This window comes from Nansenia antarctica (assembly GCF_963989245.1).
Source record: "Nansenia antarctica genome assembly, contig: SCAFFOLD_1020, whole genome shotgun sequence".
In the NCBI taxonomy this organism is placed as follows: Eukaryota; Metazoa; Chordata; class Actinopteri; order Argentiniformes; family Microstomatidae; genus Nansenia; species Nansenia antarctica.
Window position 1 is genome coordinate 1 of NW_027663089.1, and position 13,156 is coordinate 13,156.

A 13,156-nucleotide genomic window follows, 5' to 3' on the forward strand; every position below is an offset into this window, starting at 1 on the left:
TTCAGCCTGTTGTTCTGTGTGCTATTGTGTAGTTGAATAAACTTGCCTTTCCAGATTAAATGTCTGTTCTTGGTCTTGGATTTAGTGAAATATATTTCTAAATAAATGCGATTTATAGTCCAGTGCGACTTATATATGTTTTTTTCCCCTTAATGTCGCATTTTTTGACTGATGCGATTTATACTCCGGAGCGACTTATAATCCGGAAAATACGGTATTGCTTTAGGACGGTTTTATGACGGTATTGACAAAATACCGTTGCTATTTTCAAGAACCGCGGTATACGGTATAACTGCATAACCCTAGCTGACTGTAATGCAAATAATGCAACCGCAATGAGTGAGTGAGTGAATCTATGAATGAGTTATGGAGTTATCATGAGCATGCTAGCATTAGCAGCAGGGTACATCTTAAGCACGCTAGCATTAGCAGCAGGGTACATCTTAAGCACGCTAGCAGCATTAGCAGCAGGCTACTTTCTGTGGATCACTCACTCTGCCTTTTCCCCGGTGTCTCCTTTTGGGGGTGTCCACTTCATAGTCGTCGTCATCATGGAAAGCATCTTCAGCTGCGTCAGCCTCTAGGACCCTCTGTGGTGGAAGGAGAGGGATCAGACCAATAAGACTCCCCCCCCCCTACCAGACCAGTAACCCCCCCACCAGACCAGTAAGACCCCCCCCCTCCCCCACCAGACCAGTAAGACCCCCCCCTACCAGACCAGTAACCCCCCCACCAGACCAATAAGACCCCCCACCAGACCAGTAACCCCCCCACCAGACCAGTAACCAGGACCCTCTGTGGTGGAAGGAGAGGGATCAGTAACCCCCCCCCAGACCAATAACCCCCGCCCCCCCACAAAACCAGACCAGTAACCGCCCCCCCCCCCCCTCCCCCCCCCTCGCCACCAGACCAGTAACCCCCCACCAGACCAGTAACCCCCCCCACCAGTCCAGTAACCCCCCCACCAGACCAGTAACCCCCACCAGACCAGTAACCCCCCCACCAGACCAGTAACCCCCCCCACCAGACCAGTAACCCCCCCACCAGTCCAGTAACCCCCCCACCAGACCAGTAACCCCCCACCAGACCAGTAACCCCCCACCAGACCAGTAACCCCCCCACCAGACCAGTAACCCCCCCCACCAGACCAGTAACCCCCCACCAGACCAGTAACCCCCCACCAGACCAGTAACCCCCCCACCCCACCAGACCAGTAACCCCCACCAGACCAGTAACCCCCCCCACCAGTCCAGTAACCCCCCCACCAGACCAGTAACCCCCCACCAGACCAGTAACCCCCCACCAGACCAGTAACCCCCCCACCAGACCAGTAACCCCCACCAGACCAGTAACCCCCCCACCAGTCCAGTAACCCCCCCACCAGACCAGTAACCCCCCCACCAGACCAGTAACCCCCCCACCAGACCAGTAACCCCCACCAGACCAGTAACCCCCCCACCAGACCAGTAACCCCCCCACCAGACCAGACCAGTACCCCCCCACCAGACCAGTAACCCTCCCACCAGACCAGACCAGTAGCATCCCACCAGACCAGTAACCCCCACCAGACCAGTAACCCCCCACCAGACCAGTAACCCCCCCCCACCAGACCAGTAACCCCCCACCAGACCAGTAACCCTCCACCAGACCAGTAACCCCCCACCAGACCAGTAACCCCCCACCAGACCAGTAACCCCCCCACCAGTCCAGTAACCCCCACCAGACCAGTAACCCCCCACCAGACCAGTAACCCCCCACCAGACCAGTAACCCCCACCAGACCAGTAACCCCCCACCAGTCCAGTAACCCCCCACCAGACCAGTAACCCCCCACCAGACCAGTAACCCCCCCACCAGACCAGTAACCCCCCACCAGACCAGTAACCCCCCCCACCAGACCAGTAACCCCCCCACCAGTCCAGTAACCCCCCACCAGACCAGTAACCCCCACCAGACCAGACCAGTAACCCCCCCACCAGACCAGTAACCCCCCCACCAGACCAGTAACCCCCCCACCAGACCAGTAACCCCCCACCAGACCAGTAACCCCCCACCAGTCCAGTAACCCCCACCAGACCAGACCAGTAACCCCCCCACCAGACCAGTAACCCCCCCACCAGACCAGTAACCCCCCCACCAGACCAGTAACCCCCCACCAGACCAGTAACCCCCCCACCAGACCAGTAACCCCCCCCCCCCCACCACCACCACCCCACCACCAGACCAGTAACCCCCCCCCCCCCCCCACCACCACCACCAGACCAGTATCCCCCCCCACCACCACCAGACCAGTAATACCCCCCCCCCCCTCACCTGGATCTCCAGCAGGCTCTCCTCATCCTTGGAGTTGTTCCTCTTGTCCAGGCCCTCCCCCCGCAGCAGGGCCTCCAGGGTGGTGCCCTGGGAGGGCAGCGTGTCCTTGGCTGACAGGCCTCCGTCTGGAGGAGACAGACACAGACAACCTGTAACTAACCTGTTAAACTAACCTGTTAAACTAACCCGTTAAACTAACCCGTTAAACTAACCCGTTAAACTAACCCGTTAAACTAACCCGTTAAACTAACCTGTTAAACTAACCCGTTAAACTACCTGTTAAACTAACCTGTTAAACTAACCCGTTAAACTAACCCGTTAAGCTAACGCGTTAAGCTAACCTCTAACCAGAACAAGTCTCCTCTCTCTTTCCACTCCATAGTTTTAAATATTGTTCTCCTGTTGGGGAAAATATGTTTTCTTTGGGGGTTCAATTAAAGGTCTGAGTGTAGACATGTCTAGATGTGTCTTTCTGTGTTGGGCTGGGGAGTAAAAGACTAAACAGAACATGAATAGGTCAGGGTACGCATGGCCACATAATCGCAGGGTCTCCCTGGTTCGATTTCGGCCATCGACCTATCCTGCACGCCATCCCTCCTCTCTTTCTCCCATCCTCCCACAGAGAGAGAGAGAGAGAGAGAGAGAGAGAGAGAGAGAGAGAGAGAGAGAAGAGAGAGAGAGAGTGAGAGAGAGTGTGAGTAAGCGTGAGTGAGAGAGTGAGAGGGAGGGAGGGAGGGAGAGAGAGAGAGAGTGAGAGGGAGAAAGAGAGAGAGAGAGACAGAGGGAGGGAGGGAGGACAGACTTGAAAGCCTCAACTCCAGCTCATTCCCTACACACTGCAGCCTCTCATCTCCCTCCGTAGACACCCAGTCAGAAGGCTCTGGGCTCCGGGCGCTAAACATGCTGCTGATGATGAGAGGCGACAGTCTGCATAAGGAGGAGGTGAAGACAGCAGAGGAGGAGGAGGAGGAGGAAGAGGAGAAGAAGGTGGAAGCAGACATTCTATGTTCAGCTAAGGGGCTCCTCTCCTCGGCAGCCGGCAGCCCCCCCACCCCACCCCTCCACCCCCCTCCCTCCATTGTGTCTACACACGTTGACTTTCAACTCTCCGTGACTAGACAGCCTCCCCCCTCCCTCCCCCCCGCCCCCCCCCCTCCCCGGGAGACAGGGAGATATAAATAGCACAGCCAGCAGAGCCTGCAGCGCGAAGCTGATTCTGCATGCAGCCTGAGTCTCAACCACCCTCAGCCCAGCCAGCCAGCCAGCCAGCCCTTACTCTGGATCCAGCCCTGATCTACCTCTACCCAGCTACAGGAGATCCAGCCCTGCTCTACCTCTGCCCAGCTACAGGCAGACATGAGCCCCCTCTGTGGAGACCTCCAGGCTGATCCAGCCCAGTCAACCCCCCCCCAGGGAGACTCTCTCCTCCAGGGAGACTGTCCCTCTGGCAGGGCTGTCTTTAGTGACAGGCAGAGGGTTACACTGTACAGCGACTGATGGAGAGCTCAGCTCAGGGTAGACCAACACAATGGGGCGTGTGAGTGAGACAAAGGCTGGGTTTCATACGCCAAGGCTTCTCTCTCTCTCTCGCTCTCTCTCCCTCTCTCCCCCTCTCTCCCTCTCCCCCTCTCTCTCTCTCCCCTCTCTCTCTCTCTCTCTCCCTCTCTCTCTCTCTCTCTCTCTCTCTCCCCCCCCTCTCTCTCTCTCTCCCTCCCCCTCTCTCTCTCTCTCCCTCCCCCTCTCTCACAATCTCTCACAATCTCTCACCATCTCCATGTCCCTAACATATTAATTCTGCCAACAAAGTCCCTGTGATACAAGTAACTTAGATGCCAGTTTGAGCCCAAAAAGAAGTGTGGGAACAATAATACAATGTTGTCAGTATTGTTCTTCATAAAAAAAATAAAAGTTTCTGAGAACCATCATTTTTTTGTCTGAGAGGAACTGAGAGGAAGCGGGTAGAGAGAGAATGAAGCTGGGTGAACTGTCCTCACGAGGAGCCTATTCTTCAGACTAGTGTTTCCTCCCCGGAGGCCCCAAGCCACAGAACTGTCTGTCCAGTTACCTGAGCTCAGGTGTGCTGGCCAGGTAAGCCACAGCCAACATGGCAGTGAGGAGGGGGGGGGGGGGGGGACTGAGAGGGACTACGTGTCTAGCATCTGAGGGGGGAGAGAAGGTGGGGGGGGGGATGGATGAAGCGAGAGCGAAAGAGAGAAGGTGGGGGAATGGATGAAGAGAAAGAGAAAGAGAGATAGAGCGAGAGCGAAAGAGCATACACAAGAGATGCGCATACACACACACGCACACACACACTCACGGTACTCAGTGAGTGAAAGGGGTATAAATAAATGGCCGTGGGTGAGAATGTGAGTGTGTGGGCAGCGTTGGGTCCTCGCTGAGTGGCGCACACAAAGCTCTCCCATTTCACCGTTTATTAAATCCAGTCTACAGCCGTCCCCGTCCCGCCTGCTCCCAGTACCGCAAAATGTAATTACATGTTCTAGTTCTCACGAAACAAGTTTACCACCTCACTGAACGGAATCTTTTTTTTTTTATTATTCTTTTTTTTTATTTTAAGGGGGGGGGGTGGAGGTTTATGAAAAGTGACTAGCAGGGCTATTCGTTTTCCCACAGAGAAATTGAATGATAGTGCTTTTAGTTAGATTATTCCAGATCATAATCAGTCAGCACCAGGGATGATGGAGTGAGTTGGGTGGGGGTGGGGGTGGGAGGTGGGGGGTGGGGGGTGGGGGGAGGGTGAAGGCTGAGGCTGGGCTGAGGTTACAGTGAGAGCCAGCAGAGAGACGCAGGTGGTTGTGGAAGCTATCGTAAGTGAACCCTGCACATTGAGAATGGACCTAATTCCCTTAGTACATGTGGATTGTGTGTAACAGGGTTCCCACACCTTCTGAAACATCAAACTCAAGCACCTTTCCAAGACTTTCAAGACTCAATTCCCTCAAATTCAAGGACCCAACAAGGCATAGTTTGAGACAGATCTAGATGAGAATTGATATAATAGGAACTATCCGCTCACAGACAACAATTAAAAAGAGAGAGAGAGGGGAATTAAAGCACTTTCAATGACCCATGTCTATTTTCAAAAACTTGAAAGAAAGACCTTGATTTCTTTTTATGTTTTTATTTACTCACAGGGGTCAAATGACCCCTCATGGCTTTTAAGACTGTGTTAAGAGTGTTAAGACTAGAGGTCGCAGTTGTGACGCGGGGTGGTACTAGCGCAGCTAGCGCAGCTAGCAGCGACGGTGTTCCTCTTACCCAGCTGCAGACCGCAGAGGCGCAGGCGGGGGTCCATGGAGGTGTGCAGCCGCCTCTTCTTCCTCCAGCAGCGGGCGGGATACGTGTACATCTGACCTGCAGCCACACCTGCGCATGCGCATGCACAGACATACAGACACACATAGAGACACACAGAGACACACAGAGACATGCACAGACACACAGAGATGCTCACAGACACACACACGCAGACACACAGATGCAGACACACACAGACACACAGACAGAGACACAGACAGACACACAGACAGACACACACAGGGAAAGGGATTCAAAGTAAGTACAACGAAATGCATTTATGCTCTAGAGGGGGGATCTAGGCAAGGGACTGGAAGGGAAGACCTCAGAGCAATTAAGGGTTTAGTGCCTTGCTCAGGGACACTTCGGCATGTGGCTCGCCGGGGATTCGAACCGCTGCGAGCTGCCGATTTTGTGATCATTAGACGCCAGCTCTACCGGTTGAGCCACAGCCGCCCCCACAGACACACACAGACACACACAGGGACACACACACACACACACACACACAGACACACACACACACACACACACACACACACACACACACACAGGGTTTACCCTCCCTCCTAACAGAAGGTGATGCAACGGTGTGATAAACAACCCTATGATGTACGAGACATGCTTGGTGGTCCAGCATAGATTTGTTTTCCTTACGATGAGTCATGTGTAGATGATTCACTCACTTAGACGAATGTACTCGTCTTTGGATAAAGCGGCATCTGCTAAATGTCTACAATAGTAAATGTAATGTAAATGTCCCGACAACTCTATGGATGTGGAAGGGTGCTTCTTTCCTGTTAAAAATTAGGCTAGACAAACATTAGACTATTTGACGATATCATCACGATACACAGACACATTTTGGTAACAATGCTGAGGTAAGCGTGGCTAACTAAGAGCTGCTGCCATTAGTGGCTGCGGAGGCCATATTAAGTCACACAGGTGACACTCTCCGCCACAAAGCACGGTAACATTTTATCCATTTAGCAGACGCTTTTATCAAAAACGACTTACAATTAGAGATTACATTCTCAAAGACAGTCTCCCTGGAGTGACTTAGAGCTGCGTGCCTTACTCAAGGGCGCACTAGTGGTGGTGTTCCCCAAGTGGGATTTGAACTCATGACCTTCTGATGACGAGTCCAACTCACTATCCACATACTACCCACTACCCACTACCCACTAGACCACCCACTACCCACTACCTCACCACCCACCACAAAGCCATGCTCTCCCTACAGCCATGCATCGTCCTAAACCCCACCCCCCGCCAGAGTGGTGTGTGTTCTGTACCCGCCAGGGCTGCGGTGGTGTGTGTGTTTGTGTATGTGTGTGTGTGTGTGTGTGTGTTTTGTACCCACCAGAGCTGCGGTGGTGTGTCGTGTGTGAGGGGGGTGTGAGTGTGTGTGTGGTGTGTACCCACCGGGGCTGCGGTGGTGTGTCGTGTGTGAGTGTGAGTGTGTGTGTGGTGTGTACCCACCGGGGCTGCGGTGGTGTGTCGTGTGTGAGTGTGTGTGTGAGTGTGTGTGTGGTGTGTACCCACCGGGGCTGCGGTGGTGGCGCTCCATCCAGATGTAGCAGTTGTTCTGCGCCACACCCGTCTGGGAGTCCAGGAAGGGCAGCCGCACGCTGCGCTCGGCACACAGGCGGGCATTGTAGCTGCGACACTGCTCAATGGCGTCCTTGTAGAACTGGTCGCCCAACCTGCAGGGGGGACAACCGCACAGACGAGAGGTCAGGGGGGGGGTGGCGTGTGGCTGGCACGGACTGGCATGCGGTTATGCGGCCGGGGGGTGAGGGGGGTGGGGGGGGTAGATGATGCTGAATAATAACAGGTTAGAAGAGGTTTGCAGCTATCTAGGAAATTCTAGTCTATCGTAGAAAATATTGTCTGTTAGTTTTTGCTTATTTGTTCTATTGAGGTATGACTCGTCACCAACGCCAGTTGGGGAGGAGAGAGGGGGGGGCGTATTCAGCACCCCAAACATTAGAGCATAATTAACATAGCCTACTTCCTATGAACTGACAATTCAGCCACCTACAGGCAATCACGTTCAGGGGTGCAAACTGGTGATGGCCCAAAAAGGTGACAACATTTATTTATTTATTTTTAAACGAAGAAAATGATCAATGCACGGCTAACCTTAGAGGGATAACGCTAGCACTAACGGTGCTAAATGGATATTTCTAGCACTAACAGTGGTCTAACAATGATGCGCGTGTAAGTAGCGGCAGCCCTGACCATAACACCTGCATAACTACTTCGGAAACAGGTGACTGTTAGGGCTTTCACACCGGCAAAGAACCCTGCCGGTTCGCGTTCGCGTTTGAGAACCTCAGAACGTTGGCGCTGTCTGGCAAACGAGCCCGCGTTCACACACAGCGCCAACGTTCGGAGGTTCTCAAACGCGAACGCGAACCGGCACGGTTGTTTGCCGGTGTGAAAGCCCTATGTGTTCTCCACGCGATATTTTATGTGTTCTCCACGCTGTCTGGAATTGTACCTAGCTGCCTGAAGCTAAAAGTTATTTCAGCGGCGGAGTTTAGCAGACAGGAAGATTAGTTAGCTCGCGCATCATGTGACTTGGATCCCAAAATATTTTTTGCGCAGATCTTCACGAATCACACGGATGACCTATTTATTTTGGAGGTGAAAACGGCTAATTTGCAGAAAGGTGACAAGTTTGCACCCCTGCATGTTGGCCTAGACGTTGCCTTTCAGATCAATCAGGCCTACGAAATGAGGGACGAACTGTCCTGCTGCTCTAAAACCACCACAACATCACCATCAGCCACCATAGCCCACGTCCAAAGTTTTACACACACACACACACACACACACACACAGAACAGAACCTATTTTCATCCTCTTCCTCCGCTCTCTCCACGGCTGTGAACACAATCAGGACTGCAGGATTAAGGGCCACCTAGCGTGCAGCCAGAACGCAAAAAGATGATTACAGACAGGCTTTAATAATGTTAATCACCGGGGTCAGTCAGAGAATCAAACACACACACACACACACACAGCTCTCAGGGATCTTCAGCTTTTTGATTGAAGTGCCTCTGTCAGGGACGGACACACAGACACACACACACACACACACACACACAGAGAGAGAGACACACACACACCCAGAGACACACACACAGAGAGACACAGACACACACACACACACACACAGAGACACACAGAGACACACACACACACACACACACACACACACACACACACAGAGAGACACACACACACAGAGACACACACACAGAGACACACACACAGAGAGACACACACACAGAGACACACAGAGACACACACACACACACACACACACACACTAGGGATGGACGGTTTTTCGGTTATACCGAAAACCGGGGTTTATAAAAATAGAAACGTTTTTTTATCAAAACCGTCTGAAACCGTTTTTTTTTTTTTTCCACTCAATTTGCACTCGTTTGTATTTATATTTATAGATGATGTTATTTACGTTTGCTATTCTATTCTATATTATTATTATTTAATAAGCCGTTGTGAATTAGAATTAATGTGATCCGTGATGTCTTTGCACAATTGTTTTACCTGCTTGCGCTCAATTTGCACTCGTTTGTATTTATATTTATAGATGTTTTTGTTTACGTTTTCTATTCTATTGTATATTCTATGTTGTTCAAAGAATAAAACTGGAACATGTCACATGTTTGTCGTGTGTGAAAATAACAATGATACAGTCTGAATCTGCCGCGCAATGAGTGAGAGGTTTGGTCAGTTGTGAAGAATAACTGAGGATTAATATCTAATTGGGATTATATTTAAGGGTAACGAATCACTCTATGGGAAAGATAGTTGCCTTCAGTTATTGGTAGATAGGAAAGGTTTTTTACAATTACTCGCTTACATTTAATAAGATCATTTTCGCTGCTCTCTGTAAAGCGCATTGGGTCACTTTTGTGAGAAATGCGCTATAGAAATAAAATGTGATTTGATATCAATCAATCAATCAAACTTTATTTATGTTCTATAGCACAAATCATGCATTGAATGTAACTCCAAGTGCAGTATTTACTAAACCACAATATAATAAAACAAGAGCTATACGGATCAAGAGTGTTTGTGCACAGCGCCACTGTGTGTGAAGGCGCTACTGAAAGTGATGACAGAACGCATGTCTCAGAAGATACGCGGTCACTTAGTGACGCAAAGGTAGTTCTGTATTTATCTCTATCTGTATTAGTACATTTATTTTGAAAGCTCTATTTTGACAGCTCTACCATGGGCACTTTTATTTTGATGGGGCATTCTTTGTTGATTGACTTACGACAGTTCAAGACGAGTCAGTCTCGCGGCATGTGGTTTTTATGAAAAGCTTTAAGTATGTTCACTGCATAATTCTAAGTCTAATATTTCAGTGATTATTGAGCAGTATTCAAATATTTAAATACATTGAGCAGCAGCTGAAACTTTGTCTAAGAACCAAGATATTGAGAAAGCAGTTCATTCAATGAAGACGCTGTTCCAAGAGATGATCTTCCGTGCAGGCGTGCACCCTGGATCAGCGGAGCTGGTGTGTTAAGTGTTCATGTGTTTTCATGTATGGTGTAGCTTACAAAAGTCTGCCTTTCCACTTATATTTGTGAAACTAAGTAGCCTAAATGTGTTGCGACTGTGCTTACGGTGTTTTAATGGTGTTCGACATGAGTGTATTGTAGCAGTAGGGCTCAATTATTTGAAATTGGCGCTCTTTTTTCTTTCTTTTTTTCTTCTTTTTTTTCCGGTTAACCGGAAAACCCCGGTTTTAGTCTTTGACGGTTTTTCGGTTTCAATAATTGGAAACCGTCCATCCCTAACACACACACACACACACACACACACACACACACACACACACACACACACACACACACACACTAGGGATGGACGGTTTTTCGGTTAAACCGAAAACCGGGGTTTATAAAAATAGAAACGGTTTTTTATCAAAACCGTCTGAAACCGGATTTTTTTTTTTTTTTTTTTTTTTTTTTTGAAGAATAAAATAGAATAAGAATAAAACTGGAACATGTCACATGTTTGTCGTGTGTGAAAATAACAATGATACAGTCTGAATCTGCCGCGCAATGAGTGAGAGGTTTGGTCAGTTGTGAAGAATAACTGAGGATTAATATCTAATTGGGATTATATTTAAGGGTAACGAATCACTCTATGGGAAAGATAGTTGCCTTCAGTTATTGGTAGATAGGAAAGGTTTTTTTACAATTACTCGCTTACATTTAATAAGATCATTTTCGCTGCTCTCTGTAAAGCGCATTGGGTCACTTTTGTGAGAAATGCGCTATAGAAATAAAATGTGATTTGATTTGATATCAATCAATCAATCAAACTTTATTTATGTTCTATAGCACAAATCATGCATTGAATGTAACTCCAAGTGCAGTATTTACTAAACCACAATATAATAAAACAAGAGCTATACGGATCAAGAGTGTTTGTGCACAGCGCCACTGTGTGTGAAGGCGCTACTGAAAGTGATGACAGAACGCATGTCTCAGAAGATACACGGTCACTTAGTGACGCAAAGGTAGTTCTGTATTTATCTCTATCTGTATTAGTACATTTATTTTGAAAGCTCTATTTTGACAGCTCTACCATGGGCACTTTTATTTTGATGGGGCATTCTTTGTTGATTGACTTACGACAGTTCAGGACGAGTCAGTCTCGCAGCATGTGGTTTTTATGAAAAGCTTTAAGTATGTTCACTGCATAATTCTAAGTCTAATATTTCAGTGATTATTGAGCAGTATTCAAATATTTAAATACATTGAGCAGCAGCTGAAACTTTGTCTAAGAACCAAGATATTGAGAAAGCAGTTCATTCAATGAAGACGCTGTTCCAAGAGATGATCTTCCGTGCAGGCGTGCACCCTGGATCAGCGGAGCTGGTGTGTTAAGTGTTCATGTGTTTTCATGTATGGTGTAGCTTACAAAAGTCTGCCTTTCCACTTATATTTGTGAAACTAAGTACCCTAAATGTGTTGCGACTGTGTTTTTTTTTTTTTTACTGTATTTTCGGTTAACCGGAAAACCGCGGTTTTACTCTCTGACGGTTTTTCGGTTTCAATAATTGGAAACCGTCCATCCCTAACACACACACACACACACAGAGAGAGACACACACACACAGAGACACACACACACACACACACAGAGACACACACACACAGAGACACACACACAGACACACAGACACACAGACACACACACACACACACACACACACACACACACACACACACAGACACACACTGGCTGAAGCTAAACAGCGTCCCTCGCTAGTCCGACGCTTGCTGACTGAACTCTGCCGTCGACAGAGACGTGACTTTCACAGCGCCACAACCCCTGGGTCCTCTGGGCCTGGTCACATGACTGATCTGGCCAAGGCAGCCGTGGTTGCTATTTAGGGCGTCCAATCAATGAAGGGAGAGGGGGGGGGGTTGGGAGGGGGGGGGGCGCGTATGGAATGTGTGTTTGATTAGAGGGGTCTGGTGATTACCATAAATCTATAGAAGCAACAGACGGAGCCGATACTTTTCAATGAACGAACCGTTTCCCATTGATCATCAGTTCGAGAGTCGCCAGTGCTCTCTTAGCAGTTTGCGCGACCCCCACATCCCCCCCCCCCCCCGCCCGCCCCCGCCGATCTTTCCCAGCGATATTTGGGCAGCCCTTCAGGGTATCAATTTTAATAATATTCACTGTGAAAGGGGGAGGAGATTTCACATCCAACCCTTCAAATCCCTGCCACACACCGTCGCCTCGTATGCTAATTAGCCTACTTAATTAATCTGAGCAGAGCCTGCAGCTCGCAGACAGGTTTTTTAATTTGACTATATCAAAGATGAGGATAAATGTAGCAGCTGCACCTTAAACAATGGCTACATGTCGGTGAAAAGTGGCACCTAGGCTAGGACCCACAATTGGGCCACTGGTGGAAATGTAGGAGCGAGCAAGCAGGCAGACAGCAGCAGCAGCAGCAGACACCGGGTCGTTAGCCTCTCGAACACACGGCAACATATCAACGTAGCCTAATGAATCTCCACCACATGTTCTCAATTATAATATGGAGCATGGGCAGCCATTTTGAAAAAAGAAAAAGACCCACTCTTAATGAGCTGCTGTAGTCAGCTCCAGCAGTCTGGTCTAGAACTACGGTGGGGTGTGTGTGTGTGTGTGTGTGTGTGTGTGTGTGTGTGTGTGTGTGTGGAAGAAGAAGGCAGGATCGGTGCTAGCTTGAAAAACCTGACTTATCCTACCATACCGACTCTCCCTCTCCTCTCCCTCTCTGTCTCTCATTAAACAACTTGCAGCAGATAAACAGCCATGTTTGGAATGTTTTCCGTCACAAAGAAGAAAGCTCTGCGGGTTGAGACAAAGCCACAGTGTTAAGAGAGGATTCTGGGAAAGAGAGGCAGCATGTCAGTGTGATTGTGTGAAGGGTAAACAGTTCCAGGTACACAAGGCAAGGAGTGGGA

At 49.3% G+C, this 13,156-nt stretch overlaps 1 protein-coding gene across 1 annotated transcript; it reads right to left on the bottom strand.

The window, feature by feature from the left end:
- Positions 1-494: 494 nt before the first annotated feature.
- On the bottom strand, positions 495-7,399 carry LOC308175316 (zinc finger protein DPF3-like; the record flags this gene model as incomplete). Its single annotated transcript, XM_080551001.1, has 4 exons — positions 495-590; positions 2,313-2,437; positions 5,592-5,699; positions 7,176-7,399. Coding segments are annotated over 4 exons (553 nt in total), but the record flags the coding sequence as incomplete, so codon positions are not given.
- Positions 7,400-13,156: the final 5,757 nt, after the last annotated feature.